This window comes from Stomoxys calcitrans, chromosome 2 (assembly GCF_963082655.1).
Source record: "Stomoxys calcitrans chromosome 2, idStoCalc2.1, whole genome shotgun sequence".
Taxonomy (NCBI): Eukaryota; Metazoa; Arthropoda; class Insecta; order Diptera; family Muscidae; genus Stomoxys; species Stomoxys calcitrans.
In genome coordinates this window covers 183,283,395-183,307,477 of record NC_081553.1, presented here as the reverse complement: position 1 = coordinate 183,307,477, position 24,083 = coordinate 183,283,395, and the positions used below count along the sequence as shown (strand labels likewise).

Here is a 24,083-nt window from a genome sequence, read left to right as displayed (position 1 = left end):
CAAAAATAACCAGACCACTTACCGTTTACGTTCACCAATGCCCTTGCTCTGCACCCTCTCAGTCAGGGTCTGTATTATAGAGTCCGGCAAGGGCTTACCATTTGAGGACGATGAGGAGGATGAACTCATCAAAGTCGCTCCCCCACCATTCGTTAGTTTATTGGCCACATGTGTGGGTGTATTTGAGGATGATTGCACTCGACGTTTCTGTTGCTCCACCAAACGCCGCTGTTCGGCTTCTTGCACCAACCAATGATTGCTAGTGCTGTGAGCGTGATAAGCATCTGGCATAGATTTGCGTTTCTGCTGATAAGCCGACATCCAGGCCGGATCATTGGCCAAATTGCTGTCATAGCTTTTGCGTTGTTGTACCTGCACCCAGCCATCGGTGAATTTGGGCTTTGGGGTGGCACTCAAGGCATGCAGGGTATTGCGTGACATATTGCCAGGATACAATGACTGATTGATGGCTTGAGAACTGCTGCCGTTGTTGCTGCTGCTACCATTTGAGGGTGCATTCAAATTCTGCTCTGATTGATGATGGTAATTTGAATAGATGTGTGGTGCACCACCTCTGGGGGCTGCAGTGGGACCCGAGGCAATTTTAACCAAAGAACCACCATAATGTGTGGAATTCAGAGAATGTCTTTGGCGTGAAGAGAAATCCTGGGCTGGATCTATAACCCCACCTGCCAGGCCATTGTGTAGCAAACCATTCGAGGCATTGGTGTTACTGGAGACTGCACTGTTGGTGTTGATGTGCATGGCCCTCATGGGCTTGGAGGGTGGCACTGGTGGCTGCATCATGCGTTTGGAGAATTCATTAATGTCTGACATGGACTTGCGATAGTCGATATCCATTTGGTAGTATTGTTGTTGTAAATTTGGAATATTAGCATAAATCTGTTGGTGTGAGAGCTGCAGCACTTGATTCGGCTGTGACTGTGGATAATGCAGTGCAGAACCTGCTGCATAACCATTCATTTGATTGACTTGATAGATGTCACCATTGCTCGGTGGCATTACTCTGCTCTCGATATTGACATTACCTCCACCCGTAGGCACTGTAATGGCGGCTCCCAAGCCATTCAGATCCTGCAAAGATCTTCGATTGGCTGACATTAACATTTTCGCTCCATGCTGCAATTCTCGGCGAGCCATATTCTCTCTCAGCATAAGATTTTCTCTTTGTCTCTTTAGCTCTTCCTGTTCCAGCTGCAATAGTTCTCGCTCTACCCGTAGGACTTCTTCCTGTTCCCGTATTTTCTCCTCAATGGACATTATTTTGGCATTGGCTGTTGCGGTGGCTTCGCTCAAAGATTGTGTAGCTGCTGCCGCCACGGTGGCCGATTCGGTCCATGATTCTGCTGAATTGCCTTTGACGGTTTGTAGCAAAGGTGTGGGTGCGACGGTCAAAAGTCCTTCATTTTGGTAGATCATATCATTGGTAGGGGCTTCCAAAGTGATTTGTGTTTGCAATGTCAATGGTGAAGTGTTATCATCATGTGGTTCATTCTCCTCTGAGGAATTGGTGTAATGTTCACTGCTTTGACGAGAATGATTTTCAGAGACACCCGAATCACGACTTTCACCTAAAGGGAAGATAATTAGATCGAGTTTAAGTGATTGAAGAAGATAGTTTATGAAAGTACTAATGCTGATTAATAGAACAAGTCTTTTTTTAACAAAAGTTAAAACATTTCAGAATTGTCCTCAAACTTTTATAGGTTTTTAATTAGGTATTCAAGTTAAAGAATAACTCCTTAAAGTATGCAACTTTTTTTCGTTCCATGAAGAACAAATTTAGCATATTTCTCATAAAAGCTTTGAAATTAAAGTAGTGGACCCTTTTTTAATTTGTCTTAACAACGTTTGGGGACATTTCACAGTTTGCAAAATGTTGAGGACAATTCACAGTTTATTTAAGTTTGAGGACAATTCGCAGATTATTATTCACACTTTGGGGACTGTAACATTATATGCTTTGAATGAGATTTAACAATCTTGGAGGACAATTCACAGCTTATTTAAATTTGAGGACAATTCGCAGTTCATTATACAGTTTGGGGACTGTTTCATTAAATGCATTGAATGAGATGTAACAACCTTCGAGGAGAATTTACAGTTTATTTAAGTTTGAAACAGTATATTTAAATAATTTTTTCAAACTATTACAAAACTCAAACCACTGCTCGAGGTATGTAGAAATGTTTAAGCTTAACCAAGAATAGGATGTGAATATTGTAACGCGTCGGAGTCCTAAAATGTCCTCAAAAATCTGTCAGGGCTCCAAGAGGTTAAGAAAGTTCTTTGATTCAAACTTGTTTGTTCAAATTCTTCAACAGCTGGTATATGCGATGTTTGTAAGTTTTCCTTTTTATTTCTGTGTTTACAAGAGTAAGGTATAAAAATGTTCTTGACCTCAAGACAGTTTTAAGAGGCTTAAAACGAAGAACAAAAGAAATGGATGAACCCAATGAAAACTAATTGCCATAATCGATTAGACAAAATAATAAGGAAGTGTGTAATAGAAAAATAGACTACGTCTAGTCTTAATAATCCAACTGGGAGGCTATAACCTTGGCTGAACCTACTTTGGTAGGGGCAATTTAAAGAATATATTGGGTTGCCCAAAAAGTAATTGCGGATTTTTCATATAGTCGGCGTTGACAAATTTTTTCACAGCTTGTGACTCTGTAATAGCATTCTTTCTTCTGTCAGTTATCAGCTGTTATTTTTAGCTTGCTTTAGAAAAAAAGTGTAAAAAAGTACATTTGATTAAAGTTCATTCTAAGTTCTATTAAAAATGCATTTACTTTCTTTTAAAAAATCCGTAATTACTTTTTGGGCATCCCAATATTTATACTTCTCATCGCAGTTGGCCTCACAGTCACTTTATGACTGATCATGCCTGGCCCGTACATCAGTCCCTTTGCAAACGTCGTACATACAAAAACAGACAGAAAACTGGCAGACATGCGTTAAACGTAATAGCACAATGGGTATACACTAAGTTGGCTCATACGAACTCTTTTTGCTTCCCTTTAACCAAAAATTCTAGGTATGTTTTTAAAAATTGTACACTCGATTTTGGTTTTAGATCTATGGTTTCGTGGCCAAAAGATTCATGGAATTTGTAGCATATTAAAATTTCAAAAACCCTCAACATTGACCCACCCTAGTATACACACACAAATGGCACAAATGCTCTGTCATAGCCAATTTAAGTAAGTAGACCATACTACGGTGGTGTGTAAACAATTTCGTGTATAATTTTATGTACTTTTAATCTCACTTACCCGTATCCGAGCTATCGCACAATCCTGCCTTCAAATACATTTGCTTCTCCAAACGTCGCTCCTCCTGCAACAATTGGGCCATATCGGGTGGTGGGGCCACTGTCAATTCCAAATAAGAATCATCATCGTCCATGGAGCTGCCTTCAATGCCCAGAAAACTGGAACGTTTATTACGTAGCTCCTTCTTAATGCGTTTGGTGGAATTCATGCGTTTCATTGGTGGCGAAGGATGATCCTGGCTTTGGGGATAATGATAATCACCATGTTGTTGATGATGATGATGGTGATTCAATTGATGACGTGACAATGTCTCATAGGTATTTTCCGAAGAGGAATATGTGTCGGTGGTGTGTGTGGAATCGACATCATCGAATAGAGGTGGTGACTCAATGGGTGGAGGTGGTGGTTTCTCTTTGGGCGGTTGCAGCTGTAGTGAGGGCTCACCGCTAAGGCTGGTGCCATTAAAGAAAATCTCAATATTTTCATAGACTGGTATGGGTTTCAAATGTTTGGGGGCATCATAGTAGGGTTCACTTGATTTGGGCACCTGATAATAGGGTTCAATGGGATCAACGATTGTGTGGTTGGCTGACATAGCCTTAGAGACATCTTCAGCAGATGAATTGTGGTTGTTGGTGTTGAGTTTTTTGGGTATTATCTGTTCAATGGCAACAGATTCGCTTAACTGATTGGTAATTGGTTTTTTGATGTTGTTGTTGTTGTTGTTGCTAGTAATAGGGACTGTGGTTAGTGTTTCACTTTCAATGGCTACTTTAGCTGTGGCTGCAGCATTGGCCGCATCTGCGTTGATTGTTTGATTAGCATAAGCATTGGTTAACTCTTCAACTACTTTACTATCAACATTATTGCTCTTATTCATATGGTTGTTGTTGTTGTTGTTGATGTGGCTGTTGCCACCCATTTGTTTGTTGTTGTTGTTGTTATTGTTATTTAAATTATTGTTACTGTTATTGTTGATAAGGTTACTTGTCATTGGACAGCTATTAAAACTGTTGTTAATTTGACTAATTTTTAATTGATTAGATAAATTTTGATTTGTTGATACGTCATCAGTTTGATTAGAATTCATCAATTGATCTGTCTGCAATTGCATTAATGGTGGTTTTTGATTACATTTCATACTTGGAATGATTGATTGTTGTTGTTGTTCTTCTTCTGTATCTTCTTCGTTGTGTTGTTGTTGCTTTTGCTGGCCCATGTGGTTTACTGAAATCTCCACTACACTTGTTGTAGTGGTGGTGGTGGTGATTGCATTCGTGTTAGCTGCATTCACATTCTCATAGATGGGCTCTTTGGAGATTTCCTCTTCCGTTTTCTGCTTCATTTCCGCCATAGCGGTGGCGGCAACAACATTTCGTTTCTGTTCTAACTGTGGTTGTAAATGATTTTTGAATTTCTTAAATTTCTCTTCGTCAGTTTTATTTGTCAATGTTAGAGTTTCGGTCTTTTGCATCACCACCTTGTTGGACATACTCGTAGCGTTAAGGGTTGTTGAGGTGATGATAGTATGGTCATGGCTCTTATTACTGGATGGGACAATTGGCGGCTGAGGGAAATATCCCTCGATTGTCGGGAGGCTCGACTCTTTGTCAATTGCTTCCAGCGCCGATTCCAGAGCTTCGTTGATCTAATTAAACCAAAGTTTCAGTTCGGTCAAGTAGGCATCAGCGAGCAGGCCACAAAAGTTTCCACATTTAAAAGCATTAGCAATATTAAGGCATTGCACATATACACACACACGCACGCAAAATATGGCAGTCCAAAATGCAGATTTTTATGGAATTCAAAGAAAAAGAGAGAACAGACAAAAAGAAAAACAATAAATTAAAGCAAATGTTATTTCACAATAGTATTAACTAACAAAAAATATATATAAACAATAAATTAATCCATTAATGGTTAGCTTCATATTGGGTTGTCCAAAAAGTAATTGCGGATTTTTCATATAGTCGTCGTTGACAAATTTTTATACAGCTTGTGACTCTGTAATTGCATTCTTTCTTCTGTCAGTTATCAGCTGTTACTTTTAGCTTGCTTTAGAAAAAAAGTGTAAAAAAAGTATATTTGATTAAAGTTCATTCTAAGTTTTATAAAAAATGCATTTACTTTCTTTTAAAAAATCCGCAATTACTTTTTGGGCAACCCAAAATTTATTATATACAGAGCAAGTTGGCTTAAATATAATACAAGGTATTAAAATAAAAACAGGCTCAAAGCTATAGCTTTGTTTGCATCCAACTCAACGATTGCATTGCAAACAGTTTGATTGATTAAAGGCAATTCAAATAAATAGAACACATAAAATATCTGCTGTTAATAAAAAAATCTGAAGTTGTCCCAAATGAATAGGACATGTGGTAGACAAATATCATTTCCATACATAACAAACGTAGCCAACATAAAAACTTTCATGCATACATCAAGAGTTTATACATATCAAACATTCAAAACAAAAATTGGCCAGAATGACACAAATAACTTAACATTTTATACAAAATAGGTCAATTAAAAATGTTACATTTAAATATTTAAGCTGCACACATAAGAGGAGCCATCTTTTATATAAGGTGGGGATAAAAGTACAACAAAATCCATTTACGGATTCTCCAGATCAATTCGTTTAAAAATTTTGCAAAAGTTTTCCCTAGAAATACAATTCTTGAGTAAGAAGAGAGAGTGCTAAGTTCGGCCGGGCCGAATCTTATATACCATCCACCATGGTAATGCGAGTTCTATGCGCGGTATCTCTTTTTAGGCAAACAAAGAATATTGAATAAAAACAGTTATGCTATTGGAGCTATATCAAGTTATAGTCCGATTCGGATCATAAATGAATGCTGAACATTGTAGAAGTCATTGTGTAATATTTCAGTTCATTCGGATAAGAATTGCGCCTTATGGGGGTTTAAGAAGCAAAATCGGGAGATAGGTTTATATAAGAGCTGTATTAAGCTATTGCTCGATTAAGACCAAATTAAACACGTATGTTGAAGATCATGAGAGAAGCCGTTGTACAAAAATTCTGCCAAATCGGATGAGAATTGTGCCCCCGTAAAGGCTCCAGGAGTCAAGATCCCAAATCGGTTTATATGGCAGCTATATTAGGTTATGAACTGATTTGCGCCATACTTAGCACAGTTATTGGAAGTCATAACAAAATACCTCATGCAAAATTTCAGCCAAATCGGATGAGAATTGCGCGCTCTAGAGGCTCAAAAAGTCAAGATCCAAGATCGCTATATCAAAACATGGACCGATTTGAATCATACTTAACATAGTTGTTGGAAGTGGTACCAAAACACTGCGTGCAAAATGTCAGTCAAATCGGACGAGAATTGCGCCCTCTAGACGCTCAGGAAGTCAAGACCCAAGATCAGTGTATATGGCAGCTATATCAAAACATGGACCGATTTGAACCATACCTAGCGCAGTTGTTGGACGTAATACCAAAACACCACGTGCAAAATTTCAGTCAAATCGGACGAGAATTGCGTCCTCTAGAAGTTCAATAAGTCAAGACCAAAGATCGGTTTATATGGCAGCTATATCAAAACATGGACCGATTTGAACCATACGTAGCGCAGCTGTTGGAAGTAATACCAAAACACTATGCGCAAAATTTCTGTCAAATCGGATGAGAATTTCGCCCTCTAGAGGCTCAAGAAGTCGAGACAAGAAGTCAAGACCCAAGATCGGTTCATATGGAAGCTATATCCAAACATGGACCGATTTGAACCATACTTAGCGCAGTTGTTGGAAGTGATACCAAAACACTATGTGCAACATTTCTGTCAAATCGGACGAGAATTGCGCCCTCTAAAGGCTCAAGAAGTCAAGACCCAAGATCGGTTTATATGGCAGCTATATCAAAACATGGACCGATTTGGTCCATTTACAATCCCAGCCGACCTACACTAATAAAAAGTATTTGTGCAAAAATTTCAAGCGGCTAGCTTTACTTCATCGAATGTTAGCGTGCTTTCGACAGACAGACAGACGGACGGAATTGCGCACTTTATGGGCTCAAGAAGTCAAGATCCAAGATCGGTTTATTGACAGCTATACTAGATTATGAACCGATTTGAATCATACTTAACACAGTTGTTGGAAGTTACACCATCTAACGAGAATTGCGCCCTCTAGAAGCTCAAGAAGTCGAGACCCATGATCGGCTATATGAAAACATGGGCCGATTTGAACCATACTTAGCGCAGTTGTTGGAAGTGATACCAAAACACCACGTGCAAAATTTCGGTCAAATCGGACGGGAATTGCGCCCTCTATAGGCTCAAGAATTCAAGACCCAAGATCAGTTTATATGGCAGCTATATCAAAACATGGACCGATTGGTCCATTTACAATCCCAACCGACCTACACTAATAAAGAGTATTTGTGCCAAATTTGAAGCGGCTAGCTTTACTCCTTCGTCCTTTTGACAAACAGACGGAAGGACGGAAAGACGGACATGGCTAGATAGACTTAAAATGACATGACGATCAAGAATATACATACTTTATAGGGTCTCAGACGCATATTACGAGGTGTTACAAACAGAATGACGAAATTAGAATCCCCCATCCTATGGTGGAGGGTATAAAAAGCAAAAAAGCAAAAGTTCAAAAAAATTAACGGGGTATACAATGCCTCGTAACAAAAAATCACGTTGTTTTGGCTTTATCTGCTTGTTTTGGCTTTATATGGCACTCATCTGAGTAGTGTTCATTTGCAAACAACACACGATATCGGTCGACCAAAATGAAAATCATATCCACTGAAAGATTACTAAAACGTTCGCGCATCTTTCGCTCGATAGTATTTGTGCGTGTGTTTTTAGCAATATTTGTTTTTATGTGGCATGCGATGCAGACAATTGCTTTGGTCAAAGTGGCTATAGAGAGCCAAATTTTGGGTTGCATGCAATTCTCTTAGTTTTTTTCCGGAAAATTGAAACCTTGAGGCTCTTGCAACAATATAGGGCCCCTCGGTATCCATTGTTTTATTCTGCAGTATAAACGAATACACAGTGGCGAAAAGAAGTGAAATAAGTTTAAGTTATCCCCGACGATGTTTTCAGTAATTGACTTTGTATTTATATATTGTGAGAATAAAAATCTTCTAATTTTGGTAGGAATCTACCAAAAACGGCAACACTGGTTTCCTCACTGTTTCAAATTTCAGCGAAGTCGGGTAATAAATGCGCCCTGCAAGCCGCAATTTTTGCCTGATTTGGCTGAAATTTTGCATGTAGTGTTCTGTTACATTTTTCAATGTTGGCAAAACCTACCAAAATATGACGTCAACTTACCAGCCTACCAAGAGAATAAAAATCTACTAATTTTGATAAGAATCTACCAAAAACGGCAACACGGCAACTCACTGTTTCAAATTTCGGTGAATTCGGGTAATAAATGCGGCCTGGAAGCTGCAATTTTTGCCTGATTTAGCTGAAATTTTGCATGTAGTGTTCTGTTACGTCTTTCAACAACTATGCCAAGAACGGTCCAAATCTATCAAGAACCTGTTATGGCTCTCATATAAACCGATCTCCCGATTTAACTTTCTGAGCCCCTGGAAGCCTCAATTTTTGTCCGATTTGGCTAAAATTTCGCATTTAGTGTTCTGTTACGTCTGCCAACAACTATGCTAAGTACGGTCCAAATCGATCAAGAACCTGTTATGGCTCCCATATAAACCGATACCCCTATTTAACTTCTTGAGCACCTGGAAGCCTCAATTTTTGTCTGTTTTGGCTAAAATCCCGCATTTAGTGTTCTGTTACGTCTGCCAACAATTATGCCAAGCATGGTCCGAATCGCCTATAACCTGGTATAGCTCCCATATAAACCGATCTTCTGATTTGACTTCTTGAGCCCCTGGAAGCCGCAATTTTTGTCCGATTTGGTTGAAATTGTGCATATAGTGTTCTGTTATGACTTCCAACAACTGTGTCAAGCGCGGTTTAAATCGGTCTATAACCTGATATAGCTCCTATATATACAGATGTCTCGATTTGACTTCTTGAGCCTTTAGAGCCGAAATTTTTTGTCGGATTCGGCTGAGATTTTGTATACGGTGTTCAGTTACGACTTCCAACAAATGTGCTAAATTCGGTCCAAATCAGTCTTTAACCTGATTTAGCTCCCATGTAAACCGGTCTCTCGATTATCCTTGTTCGGTTCCTAGAAGCCTTAATTTTTGCTGGTTTGACAGAAGTTTGGTATGTAGGATAGAATAATGCCCTTCAACTAAATTTATTTTGTATATATTTTTAGCAGAATCCATGGTGGTGGGCTCCCATGATTCGGCCTGGCCGAACTTAATAAGTTTTCACTTGTTTTAACATTTTTTTTTTTTTTTTTGAATTAATCAAGACGAGCCTTTTTTATAGCATTTCAAATTGAGCGGAATCCAACGAGAACAAACCTTTTTTCGGCAAGGTGTTCATGCACATTGAATGTATGCTAGTGAAAGAAATGCCCAAGGATGCCTTTAACTCCCTTTATGTCATATGACGATCTTGCATTATAAGATTACGCAAGGCATCAATGTTATCAGGAACAACGGCCGTTTTTGGGCGACATTAGAGGAATTCGACTTTGAACGAACGTCGGCCTTCGGTATTATGGGAATATAAAACCGAATTTTTTGCACTTCTCTTTCTTAAAATTTTATAATTTGATTTATTTCTCAAAAGTGCTTTAGGTGGTATAAGTGATTTATGCAAATATTTTGTTGCTCATACGTCATGTGGGACACATATCTATTAATTGAAAATACTTATACGTACTAGTGTACAGCTTTGTGGAAGTTAAACATATTGAAACCAGTAAAGAAAAGCAAAAGTCGGACAGAGCCGACCATATAATACCCTACACCTACCCTAAAATTATAAATTGGGGTAATAGATATTTGTATATGAGAGCTATATCTAAATCGGAACTGACTTTTTTGAACAGATCGTTTGAAAACTGTTGTAACTACTGTCATTTAAGTGGAAATCTGGCGTTACATATATATGGGAGCTATATCCAAATCTGAACCGATATCGATGCAATCTTGCAGATATTTTAAGATCGGTAATAGAACAATCCCTGCCAAATTTTGTGCAGATTGGTAGAAAATTGTAAATACTACAGCCATTAAAATGCAAATCGGGTATACATATATATGGGAGCTATATCCAAATCTGATCCAATATTGATGAAATCCTGCAAATATGTTAGGATCAGTAACAAAACAATCCATCCCAAATTTTATGCAGATCGGTTGAAAATTGTGGTAACTACGGTCATTTAAGTGAAAATCGGGCGATACTTATATATGGGAGCTATATCCAAATTTGATCCGATATTGATGAAATCTTGCAGATATGTTAAGATCTGTAATAGCACAATCCCTGCCAAATTTTGTGCAGATTGGTTGAAAATTGTAAATACTACAGCCATTTAAGTGCAAATCGGGCGATACATATATATGGGAGCTGTATCCAAATTTGAACCGATACTGATGAAATATTTCAAATATGTTAGTATCACTAACAAAACAATTGCTGCCAAATTTTGTGTAGATTGGTGGAAAATTATGGTAACTACGGCCATTTAAGTGAAAATCGGGCGATACATATATATGGCAGCTATATCCAAATCTGAACCGATTTTTATCAAAATCAATAGCGCTCGTCCTTGGGTCAAAAAAGTTACATGTGCAGAATTTCGTGACGATTGGATAACAAATACAACATGTACCTTGAATACAAGTATACATGGACTCACAGACGGACGGAGGGACAGACGGACGGACGGACATAGCTAAATCGAATCAGAAAGCGATTCTGAGTCCATCGGTATGCTTATCAATGGGTCTAACTCTTCTCCTTCTTAGCGTTGCAAACAAATGCACAAACTTATAATACCCCCCAGTACCACAGTGGTGGTGTAGGGTGTAATAACTTTGAATATTACGAGTATAGGTAAAGTCAATTCCTTTAAAGACCCTAAAAACAAATTATTTAACAAAAAATTTATATTAATTTATTTGAAAAATCCCCCAACTGTATGTCTTACCATATAAATAAAACCCATTTTACCCATTGACAATCAATGCAATTGTTCAAACTTAGCTATTTATCTACCCCCCATGCATTTTCCACATTAGATTACATTTGAATTTTTTGTTCATTTTGTTGTATGCTAACAAAGTAAGGGGCTGCATATCGAAAGGTAAATACTTGTTATCTCTGTCTTTATCGCTAATTTCAGTATACCACCCACCCACCTGGCAAATGTTGCTAGTTTTATGTCAACAAATAACAAGAAGAGAAAAAAAAAAACATGAAAATGTGTAAATCTAAAACAAACAAAAAATCGAATACCACCGATAAGGTTTCATGCCACCACGAACATGTTTTCGTTGTGTTGTCCATTAAGGAGAAGAATGAAATAAACCATAGTCTAGCTTACTCTGACATGTAGAAATATTTTAAGGAAATCTAGTGCGTGTGCAATAATTAGCTTAATTATATATGAACAACATTGAGGGTGGATTTGGTGGGAGGTAGTATTTCCGAAAGGTAGCAAGGTTTATTAATTGGTTAAGCAATAACGGTATTTATGGGCACAATAATATATAATTTGTTTATTGTTATACCCTTCACCATAGGAGGTGGGTATACTAAATGCATCATTCTGTTTGTAACACCTGGAAATATTGGTCTAAGATCCCTTGATGTATATACATGCTTGATCGTCATGAGATTTTATGTCTTTCTCACCATGCCTGGCCGTCTGTCCGTCCGTCTGTCAAAAACACACGCTTACTTTCAAGCGGATAAAGCTAGCCGCACGAATGCACAAATACTTCTTACTGGAGCGGTTATTATGCAAAATATTTCCATGTTAAGATAAATCTCTCATGTAAACCATTCTACCGATTATATGTCTTGGGCCTCTAGAGAGCTCAATTCTTATCCCATTTTGCGGAAAATTTCCACGCTTACTTTTCATGTGACCTCCAATCGCTATGCAAAGAATGGTCGGAATTTGTCCAAAATCTGATAAAGCTCTCAAACAAATTAAATTTGTGTTTTTACCTTTTTAGTTTCTAGAGGGTACAAATGTTATCCGATTGGGCTGAAATTTTAAACAATGATTTCTTGTATAACCCTTAAAAGTTATTCAAATATGGCCTATATAGGCCGGTAGGGACATAACTCTTATACAAATTGATCTCTCGATTTGACATCTTGAGCATCTACAGAAAGCAATTCTTAACCAAATATAGTCCGATCTGAACCACATTTGGGCCATATGTTAGGAGGCCTAAAACTATTCAATGTTTCAAATTTCAGCGAAATCGGTTAAAATATAAAGCTTTTATGGGCTTCAGACTCTTAATCGGCAGATCGGTCTATATGACAGCTATATCTTAATATAGTCCGCTCTGAACCATATTTGGGGCAGATATCAGGAGGCTTAAGATAATCCTCTGTTTCAAATTTCAGCGAAATCGGTTAAAAAATAAAGCTTTTATGGGCTTAAGACCCTTTATCTGAAGATCGGTCTATATGGCAGCTATATCTAAATATAGTCCGATCTGAACCACATTTGGGTCATATGTTAGGAGGCTTAAAGCTATTCAATGTTTCAAATTTCAGCGAAATCGGTTAAAATATAAAGCTTTTATGGGCTCTAGACCCTTACTCGGCAGATCGGTCTACATGACAGCTATATCTAAATATAGTCCGATCTGAACCATATTTGGGTCCCATGTTAGGCGTAAAGCTACTTACAGTTTTAAATTTCAGCGAAATTGGTTAAAAAATAAAGCTTATATGGCCTTCAGACCCTTTATCTGGAGATCGGTCTATATGGCAGCTATACCTAAATATGGTCCGATTTGGTCCGTTCAAGAACTTGACCAGCATGCATCAAAAAGACATATCTGTACCAAATTTCAGCTCAATATCTCAATTTTTGAAGGATGTAGAGTGATTACAACACACGGACGGACAGACACACGGACATCGTTAAATCGTCTTAGAATTTTACGACGATCCGAAATATATGTACTTTGTAGGGTCGGAAATATTTCGATGTGTAGCAAACGGAATGACTAAATGAATATACCCCCTATCCTAGGGTGGTGGGTATAAAAATCGCTGGAACTTTTTTGGTAAGACCTCGCTTTATCCTATTTTATTTTTCTTTATATATGTCTATAAAGAGAAACCGTACATGGTGTAGGGTATATAATATTCGGCCCAGCCGAACTTAACACACTTTTACTTGTTAGTATTTAATATGAATTTTGCACCAGGTGATGGATGGTTGATATTAAATTGATTGTTATTTAATGGCCAATGGGTTGTATAAGTCATATTAATATTCTCAGAAATTAATGAATGCTTCATGTCAAAGGGGGTTATCATTAGACAACGAAAATAAGTAGTACTAACCCATAGGGATGGGCTGAAGTCGAGCAGGGCTGACCTTTTGATCAAAGCTAGCAGAAGAATTTTCGGTACAAATAGTAAAAGTCATAGAAAATGGCATTGTGCAAAATTTTGAAAAGTTCTGTCAAAAAATGAGCTGACAAAGTCTCTGAAAGAGAAAATCGGGTGATACATATATGTGGGAGTATCTAAATCTGAACCGATTTCTATGAAATTCAATAGCAATATTGGAAGTCGCAATGGAATACTTTGTGCCAAATTTCGGGAAAATTGGTTTAAAAATTACCGCATTATTGCAATATTAGTCGAAATCGGACGAACATATACAAGGGAGGTATATTCCAATCTGAACCGATTTCGACCAAAATCTGCATCTTTTATGGTAGTCATATAGGAAAATGAATTGTCAAATTCTGTGACGATCTGTGAATAAATGCGCTTGCAAAGGCTCCAAATGTGAAAAACTGACGATACATTTACCGAATCGAGAGGACAATCTCAGTGAGGAGTCAGGTGGCACTGATTCTAACTTAAATACTGAGTGCCAATTATGCTTGAAATGACAAGGAGAGTTATTGGCTCCTTGAAATAACCTATGGCCAACATCAGCATGTGTTCCCACGTTATTGGCGACTCGGATATTGGAGCAAGCGGCACGCGACATCGAGAGATACATTTGCGATCTCACATAACCCATGCGTTTCCATTAAGGACCGGGGGCAAATTTCATACATATTCAAGATTTCTGTCCGATTCAAGTTTTAAGGGGTCTCCTTTTTATAGCTGAGTCCGAACGGCGTGCCGCAGTGCGACACCTCTTTGGGGAGAAGTTTTACATGGCTGCCAGACCATTTTTATACATTCCACCATAGGATGGAGGTATACTATACTATACTCTCCCGGTGGACGTCCCTCGCAAGTGAAAAAACGAACCATGGTCTGCGCATCATCACCGAAAATATCCGTACTGTTTTTAGAGAAGGTGCAGTATACGCATTGGCGGATGTATTGGAGTAGTACAAGGCAGTTATTATCGCCTTGCAGGAAGTGCCATGGATCGGGAAAGGCTTCACAATAACAACAAACGGTGACGAACTATGACAAAGCTGCCATGACACGAGACATGAATTTGGTTAGTCGGAAACTGAAACACCTTGTCTCCACCATTTCTCCGGTGGGAGAAAAGCGCATAAAATACAAATTGTTCAACATCAGTCTTATTTGTGCCCATGCCCCAACGGAAGACAGGGACGAGAAGACTAGAATATTTTCTACACGCTGCCCCGCCCTTGGTATTAATGTCGTTCTGGAAAATATTTTTGCCCAACAGTAGAAAAATTGAATGTGTGATAATGGGTGGCTAATAGAGCAACACCAGATTTCAACATAAAAAAAAAAAAAAATTCGCAAAGCCACCTTTTGTCCCCAGATTAAGAAGTATGGAACCACGTTGTGATATATGGAAGGCATTCGACCAGCGTATTTGATGTATGATCGATTCGAGGGGCAAACATCGATTCGAATCATTACATTGTTGCAGCAAAGGTACGCACCCGTGTGAGTACGGCGAAATAAGTACCTTCTGACAGTGCACGGAAGCTGGACATTGAAGAGCTGCAAACACAACAGATGTCCCAATGATGATATACCGGTCTACCCAAAGATAGCCATGGCATGACTTCAAGTATCGAAATGCTACTGAAGCCAAAAATGCGGCATATAGAGCAAACCTGCTCTTGCCAGATGAAGCGGAGGTATCGGGAGAAAAGGAGAGGAGGTTCTCCCTCCTCTACGTCTACGAGTTTTCGAAAATGGAAAGACGTGAGCAAATGGAGCTGTACAGGAGTGAGAATAAAGTCTGGAAACTGTATCCAAGAATTCAACGCCAAACCGATTGCTTTGGTACAGGCACATCCTCCTTCATAGACAAAGAAGGAAATCTGGTAACTGATACAGATAGTATGCTAAGGATATAGAAATAACACTTTCCCCAGCTGCTGATGATATTGAAATAACACTTTCCCCAGCTACTGGTATCCGATGATGGTGGCTATTAGTATACCGCAGAACCAATGCTTCATGATGTTACAAAATGTGTACCACCTAGTCCAAGGGAGGTCCATGTAGCAGTAGCCCGGCTGAGCCGATGGGTTGCCGGCTGAAGTGTCCAAGATCGGAGGCTATAAGCTGATAAGCGTATGCATCAGCTTGTCTGCGCTATGTGGCATACTATGTCCCGTACACAAGAAAGGGGACAAGATGGTATGTGCCTACTACAAACATACAAGATAATATCGAGCTTACTTTGAGAATGATTAAAGTTAAAAGTCAATAAGATAATTGGGCCCTATCAGTGTGGCTTTGCAAATGCAAATTTGAAAATTTTGCCCATGATTATTCCACTAAGGAACAGGGGAAAACCGTCACTGAAATTTTTTTTCAGTGTGGCTTTAGATCTGGTAAATCCACCATAGACTAGATATTTACACTGCGCCACATCCTGTAAAAGACCCGAGACGGACAAATCACCACCAACCGTCTTTTCGTTGACTACAAAGCTGCCTTCGACAGCCCTATACGTTCAACGGTATATCAGGCCATGTCTGAGTTTGGAATCCTTGCAAAACTGATACGACTTTGAAGAATGATGCTTGCTGATTGATACACGCAAAATTTTGCACATGTCAACGAACGCTATTATTTTTGGTTCAAATCGGTTCAGATTTAGATATAGCTTCCATATATATGTATCGCCGGATTTGCATTTATACAGCCTTATAAATGTAAAGTAACTACAATTTTAAACATATATGCTGAGTTTTATCAAAAACGGTTCAAATCGGTCCGCATTAGTTTAGCTTTTCTAGCACATGACAAGAAGACACTTCCAAGCCCAATTTACTACGAACTAAATTTTTGCCACACTTTATCAAACTTTATCAAATCTCACCTCTTGGGGCTTCAACGATTCCCTTGTTATATCCATTTCACGTTTAGTCCAAAACAAAAATAAATACACTGCACTTTGAATTTTATCTCAAATATTTTAACTGCCTCTAATCAGTAATGTAAGTTAGCACTATTTTCACTTCAAAAAAAAAAAAAAAAAACAAAAACCGTATAACGTTGACATCGACTAACAACCGACTGATTGACTAATTGTACTGATAAAGGGTGGATAGTCTTAAACACGCAGATATTTGCCAATGGGCACAAAATTTTGCAAAAACAATTACATCAAAGCCAGCATGGGCATTTCGGTCATATTGACGTTAGATAAACGGCAAAAAAAGGCAAAAGAGAATCTAACATACATTTGGCGAAGAAAGAAATAAAAATCGACAGCAAAAATTTATTTGTGTATTTCTACCAACAGTTGGTTTTATTGAGGGTTGACAGCAGTGCAAAGAAAAAAGGAGTGAAATGACGGTATAGTGAACTACATGTGGTATTAACAGCTGCCACATACAAACAAGATAAGAAACAAACCCTAAAAGTACGGTCACCAAAGGGTTAAAGAGCAAAAGACCACCAGCACACAAGAGGACTTAGGTTGTAAGTATTATCGAGAGTTGCCAGCGGGGAGAAGGTAGGCAGACGTCTATACCATGTTAGTTCAAATCGAGATAAAAAAACTCTAGTAAGAGCGTTCTAAGTTCGGTGGGGCTGAATCTTATATACCCCCCACCATAGATCGCATTTGTCGAGTTCTTTGCGCGGTATCTCTTTTGAGGCAAACAAAGAAAAATGGATAAGAATTGTTATGCTATTGGAGCTATACCAAGTTATAGTCCGATGAATACTGAAGACCGTAGTAGAAATCATTGGTTGATACTCGGATAAGAATTGCGCCTTATAGGGGCTCAAGAAGCATAATCGGGAAATCGGTATATATGGAGATCGATTCGGACCATTTTGGACACGTATGTTGAAGGTCATGGGAAAAGCCTTTGTACAAAGTCTCAGCCAAATCGGATAAGAAATGCGCCCTCTAGAGGCTTAAGAACTCTAGATCCTAGATCGGGTTACATGGCACTTATGTCAGGTTATGTGCCGATTTGAACCATACCTTGCACACTTATTGGAAGTCACAAAAGAACACTATATGCAAAATTTCAGCCAAATCGGAAAATAATTGCGCCCTCTAGAGGCTGAAGAAGTCAAAATCCTAGATATCAGGTTATGAACCGATCTGAACCATATTTGCCACAGTTGTTGGAAGTCATAACGAAAAGCGTTATGCAAAATTTCAGCAAAATCGGAAAGGAATTGCGTCCTCTAGTGGCTCAAGAAGTCAAGACCCCAGATCAGTTTATATGAAAGCTCTATCAGGTTATGACACGTAAGTTGAAGGTCATGGGAGAAGCTGTTGTACAAAATTTCAGCCAAATCGGAAAATAATTACGCCCTCTAGAGGCTGAAGAAGTCAAAATCCCAGATCGGTTTATATGGCACCTATATCAGGTTATGGACCGATTTAAACCATATTTGCCATAACAAAACACGTCATGCTAAATTTGAGCAAAATCGGATAAGAATTGCACCCTCTAGTCAAGAAATCAAGACCCCAGATAAGTTTATAGGGCAGCTCCATCAGGTTATGGACCGATTTCAACCATACTTAGCGCAACACATAACACGTCATGCAAAGTGTCAGCCAAATCGGATAAGAATTGCACCCTCTAGTGGCTCCAGAAGTCAAGAAGAAAGAACATTACGTGCAAAATTTCAGCCATATGGGTTGTGAATTGCGCCCTCTAGTGGCTCAAGAAGTCAAGATCCAAAATCGGTTTATATGGCAGCTATATCAGGTTATGGACCGATTTGAATTATTCTTAACACAGTTGTTGGAAGTTATAACGAAACATGTCATGCAAAACTTCAGCTGAATCGGATGGGAATTGCGACCTCTAGGGGCTCCAGAATTGAAGACCCCAGAACGGTTTATATGACAGTTATGTCAGGTTATAGACCGATTTCAACCATATTCCGAACAGTTGTTGGAAGTCATATTTCAGCCAAATCGGATGGGAATTGCGCCCTCTAGAGGCTCAAGAAGTCAAGATCCCAGATCGGTTTATATGGCAGCTATATCAAAACGTGGACCAATATAGCCCATTTACAATCCCAACCGACCTACACTAATAAGAAGTATTTGTGCAAAATTTTAAGCTGCTAGCTTTACTGCTCCGAGAGTTAGAGTGCTTTCGACAGACAGACGGACGGACAGACGGACGGACATGGTTAGTTCGACTTAAAATGTCATAACGATCAAGAATATATATACTTTATGGGGTCTTAGACAAATATTTCGAGGAGTTACAAACAGAATGACGAAATTAGTATGCCCCCATCCTATGGTGGAGGGTATAAAATAATTCGAATGACTGCTCAAGTTCATATTTTGTGGTCATATGAAATATTTAAATTGAAAAAAAAATATATATATAAAAAGTACAGAGATAAATGATGAATAATTTTTTAATATTTTCGATTTTTTTTTAATTTTTAGTGATAGGTATTTTTTCATTTCCCTTTAATTTCTTAGCATTTGCTAAAGTTTATTTCATGTTTTATATTTTATTTTGTTTTTTTTTTTTTGGTTAATAATTATTTTTTTTTTTAATTTTACTGCGTTTACTACTTTTCATTTTTGTTATTTATTTTCGTATCTTATTTTAATTTTTATGATTCTCTATACTTTACTTTATTTTGTTTTGTTTTATTTTATTTCATTTTGTTTCATTTTATTTATTTTTAAATTTATGCTTTAAATTTTTGTCACATTATTTCCATATGGCAACACTTTTGTTATTTGTCTTCTCTCAATTCACAAAGCTTTTAATGAACAAAGCCTAAAAGTATGCAATGAAATATGCACCACTCACTAGCACTATTCGTAGTTCATTCAATTTACTCATAATAGAACAGTGGTAACTGACAAATGTGCACCACAAACGTGTTCAAATTGTCAATATTCCCTCTAAAGAACAAAACGAAAGAGCAACAACAAAAATCATCATGGGAAGAGTAAACAAGCAATAATAGGAAAATGTTTAAAATATACTGGTGGGGGACAGACTATCTTTTTCATTTACACCTACATTACATAGCATTTAGGTAAAGACTTTTTAGCAGACATGTCAGAGAGGTCATTTGAAAGAAGAGAAAAAAAGGAATTTAAAACACTAACAGAACAAAAAATGGGGAAAAATGCATAAAAAACTAGTAGCGGTAAAACAAATCATAGTTTGTCAAGTAGCAAAAAAGACATTTAAAAAAGAAACGAATATGTAAATAATCACATATTACAAAACAAACGTACACGCACATGCATTTTGGGGTGGTATAGCGTAATTGGCGCATATTGGATGTAAATGTTACCTCACTGATTTAATTTTCGATTACCATGGATGGGTAGGGGGGTATGCATTATTCAATTTCATTTGGCAGTCACTAGTAGTGTTTGATTTTTAAAATCTGATATTTTTTTTTTATTAATGGTAGCTGAGAGAAAAAAAAAACAGATAAGAGTTCCCTTTCACGACGAAGAGGAGACAAATAATATCCCAAAATAGGTTGTCTTAGGAAAATTGATTAAAAATTCTAACTTCTTGTAAGTGTAAATCGAGAAAATCATATATATGGGAGCTATATCTTAATCTGAACCGATTTTTGTCAAAACTCGTAGCGCTTGGCTTTAGGGCTAAATAAGTGATATGTGGCAATTTCGTGATATTTGGATAGCAAATGCGATAACCACCATAATAACAGAAAAGCGACAGAAGGATTGTCAGTACAGAAAAGATATACGGACAGACGGACATGGTTTAGCCGAATCAAGAAAAGGTTCCGAGTCAAACCATACATTTCATCACAAACACAGTAGTGTAGAGCTGGCGAAATATCGATGACATTATCGATACGATCGATAACTTATTTTTTGTCTGAATATCGATTGATATTTTTTTCCATCGATACTAATGGCAAAGTTAAATATTTCGCAAAATTGAACAAAAATAGTCGATCCCACACTGAATGTATCCTTTAGGATACATTACGCCTATAGAGGGCGCTATTTTCATCAGGTTAGGCAAAATTTTTTAACAACGATTTCTCTCAGAACTTCCAACTGACTTTATTAAATTTTGTTTTTTTTTCGGTCTGTAGTTTGATATTGCTTCTATATAAATCGATCTCCTGATCGATGAATACTATCGATTCTATACCATACGATATTTATCATAGGTTAGGTTAGGTAAGAGTGGAAGTCCTTTACAGACTCACTTAGACGGTTTGAAGTCCATTGCGATAACACCGTAGCGACAGACCAAGGCTTCTGACAGGAATCGAACCCACGACCCCTGCACTGGTAGTCCAAGCACGCAACGAACTCGGCTACTGATCTCCTGATCGATGATTACTATCGATTCTATACCATACGATATTTATCATAGGTCAGGATAGGTAAGAGTGTCAGTCCTTTACAGAGTCACTTAGACAGTTTGAAGTCCATTGCTTTAATACAGTAGCGACACTCCAAGGCTTCTGGCGGGAATCTAACCCACGACCCCTGCACTGGTAATCCAAGCACGCTACCAACTCGGCTACCGCCTGGGGGCCCTATATTTATCATAAGAAATATCGGAAATATCGAATGTTACAATTATCGATAGTTTGCCAGCTCTAGAGCAGTGGCACAGGGTTCAGTTGATGTTCCAACCATAAATTCCATGCAGCTATGCTTACATATTTCATGATAAGACATATAATCCCCAACTGGTTTCCTAAGAAAATACTACATCCAACTTTGGAGGTCAAACAGGGCAGGGTTTATCGTTATTCGATCACCATAATACTTCAAATTTTGCTTATTGGGATCAAAAGAAAAAAAATACTTTTTATTGTTTGGGACACTCTACTATACACCTAAGCCAGTGATCATCTTGTTGGGCTTTATAAATACCAAAAAATTAATCTCAAAAAATCTGATCCAGGAATTATTTGCTTCTCAGAAAATCCCTTAATGTTTGTCATTCCCTATCCCTAAGTTGTTTCAAGTCCAGTATCGTGTCCCCACCTAAGTGCTGGAGTTTTTCTGTCGCAAAAGCTGGGCAGTGACATGGGAAATACCCCAACGCACAGTGAAAGAAAAAAAAGAAAAAAAAAAAAACAAGTAAAAAGGCGGTCGAGGCGAACTTTAGATACCCACCACCCCTGGTATATAAGTAAACCACCTTTCTTCAAAATCCGGTGAAAATTGAATACCCCATGCCCCATAGCAGCTATATATCGAAATTTGTTCCGATTTGTACCAAATACTCATAAGTACCAGAAATTGTTCAATTGTGCATAACAAAATATTGATTTTTAAGGAGCTTTATCTAAAAAAAGCCTAACATAAGCCACAGCGTCAAATTGCAATGAAATCGGATTATAAATGCGCCTTTTATGGGGCCATGAATTTACATCGAGATATCGGTCTATATGGCAACTTTATCCAAATCAGGATCGATTCGAGCCAAGTTGCAGAAAAATGTCGAAGAGCCTAACACAACTCACTGTCCCAAATTTCGGCGAAATCGGACAATAAATGCGCCTTTTATGGCCCCAAAAACTTAAATTGAGATACCAATCTATATGGCAGATATACCCAAGTCTGGACTGATCTGGCCCAAATTGAAGAAGGCTTTCGAAGGGCCCAACACAATTCACTGTTCCAAATTTTAGCGACATCGGACATTAAATGCGCCTTTTATGGGCCCAAAACCTTAAATCGAGAGATCGGTCTATATGGCAGCTATATCCAAATCTGGACCGATCTGTGCGATATTGCAGAAGTATATCAAGGGGCTTAACTTATTCCACTGTCCCAAATTTCGGCGACATGGGACAATAAATGCGCCTTTTATGGGCCCAAAACCTTAAATCGAGAAATCGGTCTATATGGCAGCTATATTCAAATCTGGACCGATCAGGGCCAAATTGAAGAAGGCTTTGGAAGGGCCCAACACAATTCACTGTTCCAAATTTTAGCGACATCGGACATTAAATGCGCCTTTTATGGCCTTAAAGCCTAAAACCGAGATATCGGTCTATATGGCAGCTATATCCAAATCTGGACCGATCTGTGCGATATTGCAGAAGTATATCAAGGGGCTTAACTTATTTCACTGTCCCAAGTTTCGGCGACATCGAACAATAAATGCGCATTTTATGGGCCCAAAACCTTAAATCGAGAAATCGGTCTATATGGCAGCTATATCCAAATCTGAACCGATCAAGGCCAAATTGAAGAACGATGTGGAAGGGCCTAAGACAACTCACTGTGCCAAACTTCAGCAAAATCGGATAATAAATATGGCTTTTATAGTCCTAAGACCCTAAATCGGAGGATCGTCTATATGAGGGCTATATGAAGATATAGTCCGATATAGCCCATCTTCGAACTTAGCCTGCTTATAGACAAAAAAAGAATCTGTGCAAAGTTTCAGCTTAATATCTCTATTTTTAAAGAATGTAGCGTGATTTCAATAGACAGACGGACGGACATGGCTAGATCGTCTTAGATTTTTATACTTTATAGGGTCGGAAATGGATATTTCGATGTGTTGCCAACGGAATGACAAAATTAATATACCCCCAAACTTCGGTGGTGGGTATAACTACAATAGTAAACAATTTTTCCGTGTGAGAACGAGTAAAGCTAGCCGCTTGAAATTTTGCACAAATATTTCTTATTAGTGTAGGTCGGTTGGGATTCTAAATGGGCCATATCGGTGTTTTGATATAGCTGTCATATAAACAGATCTGGGGTCTTGACTTCTTCGGCCTCTAGAGGGCGCAATTCCTATCCGATGTAGCTGAAATTTTCCATGAGGTGTTTTGTTATGATTTCCAACAACTGCTCTAAGTATGGTTGAATTCGATTCATAACCTGATATAGCTGTCTTATAAACCGATCTTGAGCCTCTAGAGTAGCAATTCTTATCCGATTGGATTGAAATTTTGCACGACGTATTTTGTTATGATATCCAACAACTGTGCCAAGTATGGTTCAAATCGGTTTATAACCTGATATAGCTGTCATATAAACAGATCTGGGGTCTTGACTTCTTGGGCCTCTAGAGGGCGCTATTCCTATCCGATGAAGCGGAAACTTTGCATGATGTGTTTCGTTGCGATTTCCAACAACTGTGCTATGTATGGTTGAATTCAGTTCATAACCTGATATAGCTGTCATATTAACCGATCTTGAACCTTGACTTCTTGCGCCACTAGAGGGTGCAATTCCTATTCGATGAAGCGGAAA

The 24,083-nt window shown here is 38.2% G+C and overlaps 1 protein-coding gene across 4 annotated transcripts in view; it reads right to left on the bottom strand.

Moving 5' to 3' along the window:
* The window catches only part of LOC106085845 (uncharacterized protein CG43427), a 497,194-nt gene that overhangs the window by 13,746 nt on the left and 459,365 nt on the right, over positions 1-24,083 (bottom strand). For all 4 annotated transcript variants that reach the window (XM_059363470.1, XM_059363474.1, XM_059363471.1 and 1 more), the window contains exons 9-10: positions 3,300-4,947; positions 23-1,592 (exon numbers count right to left, since the gene is read on the bottom strand). In XM_059363470.1, the coding sequence (XP_059219453.1) occupies positions 23-1,592; positions 3,300-4,947 (3,218 nt within the window). The remainder of the gene's footprint in view (positions 1-22; positions 1,593-3,299; positions 4,948-24,083) is intronic.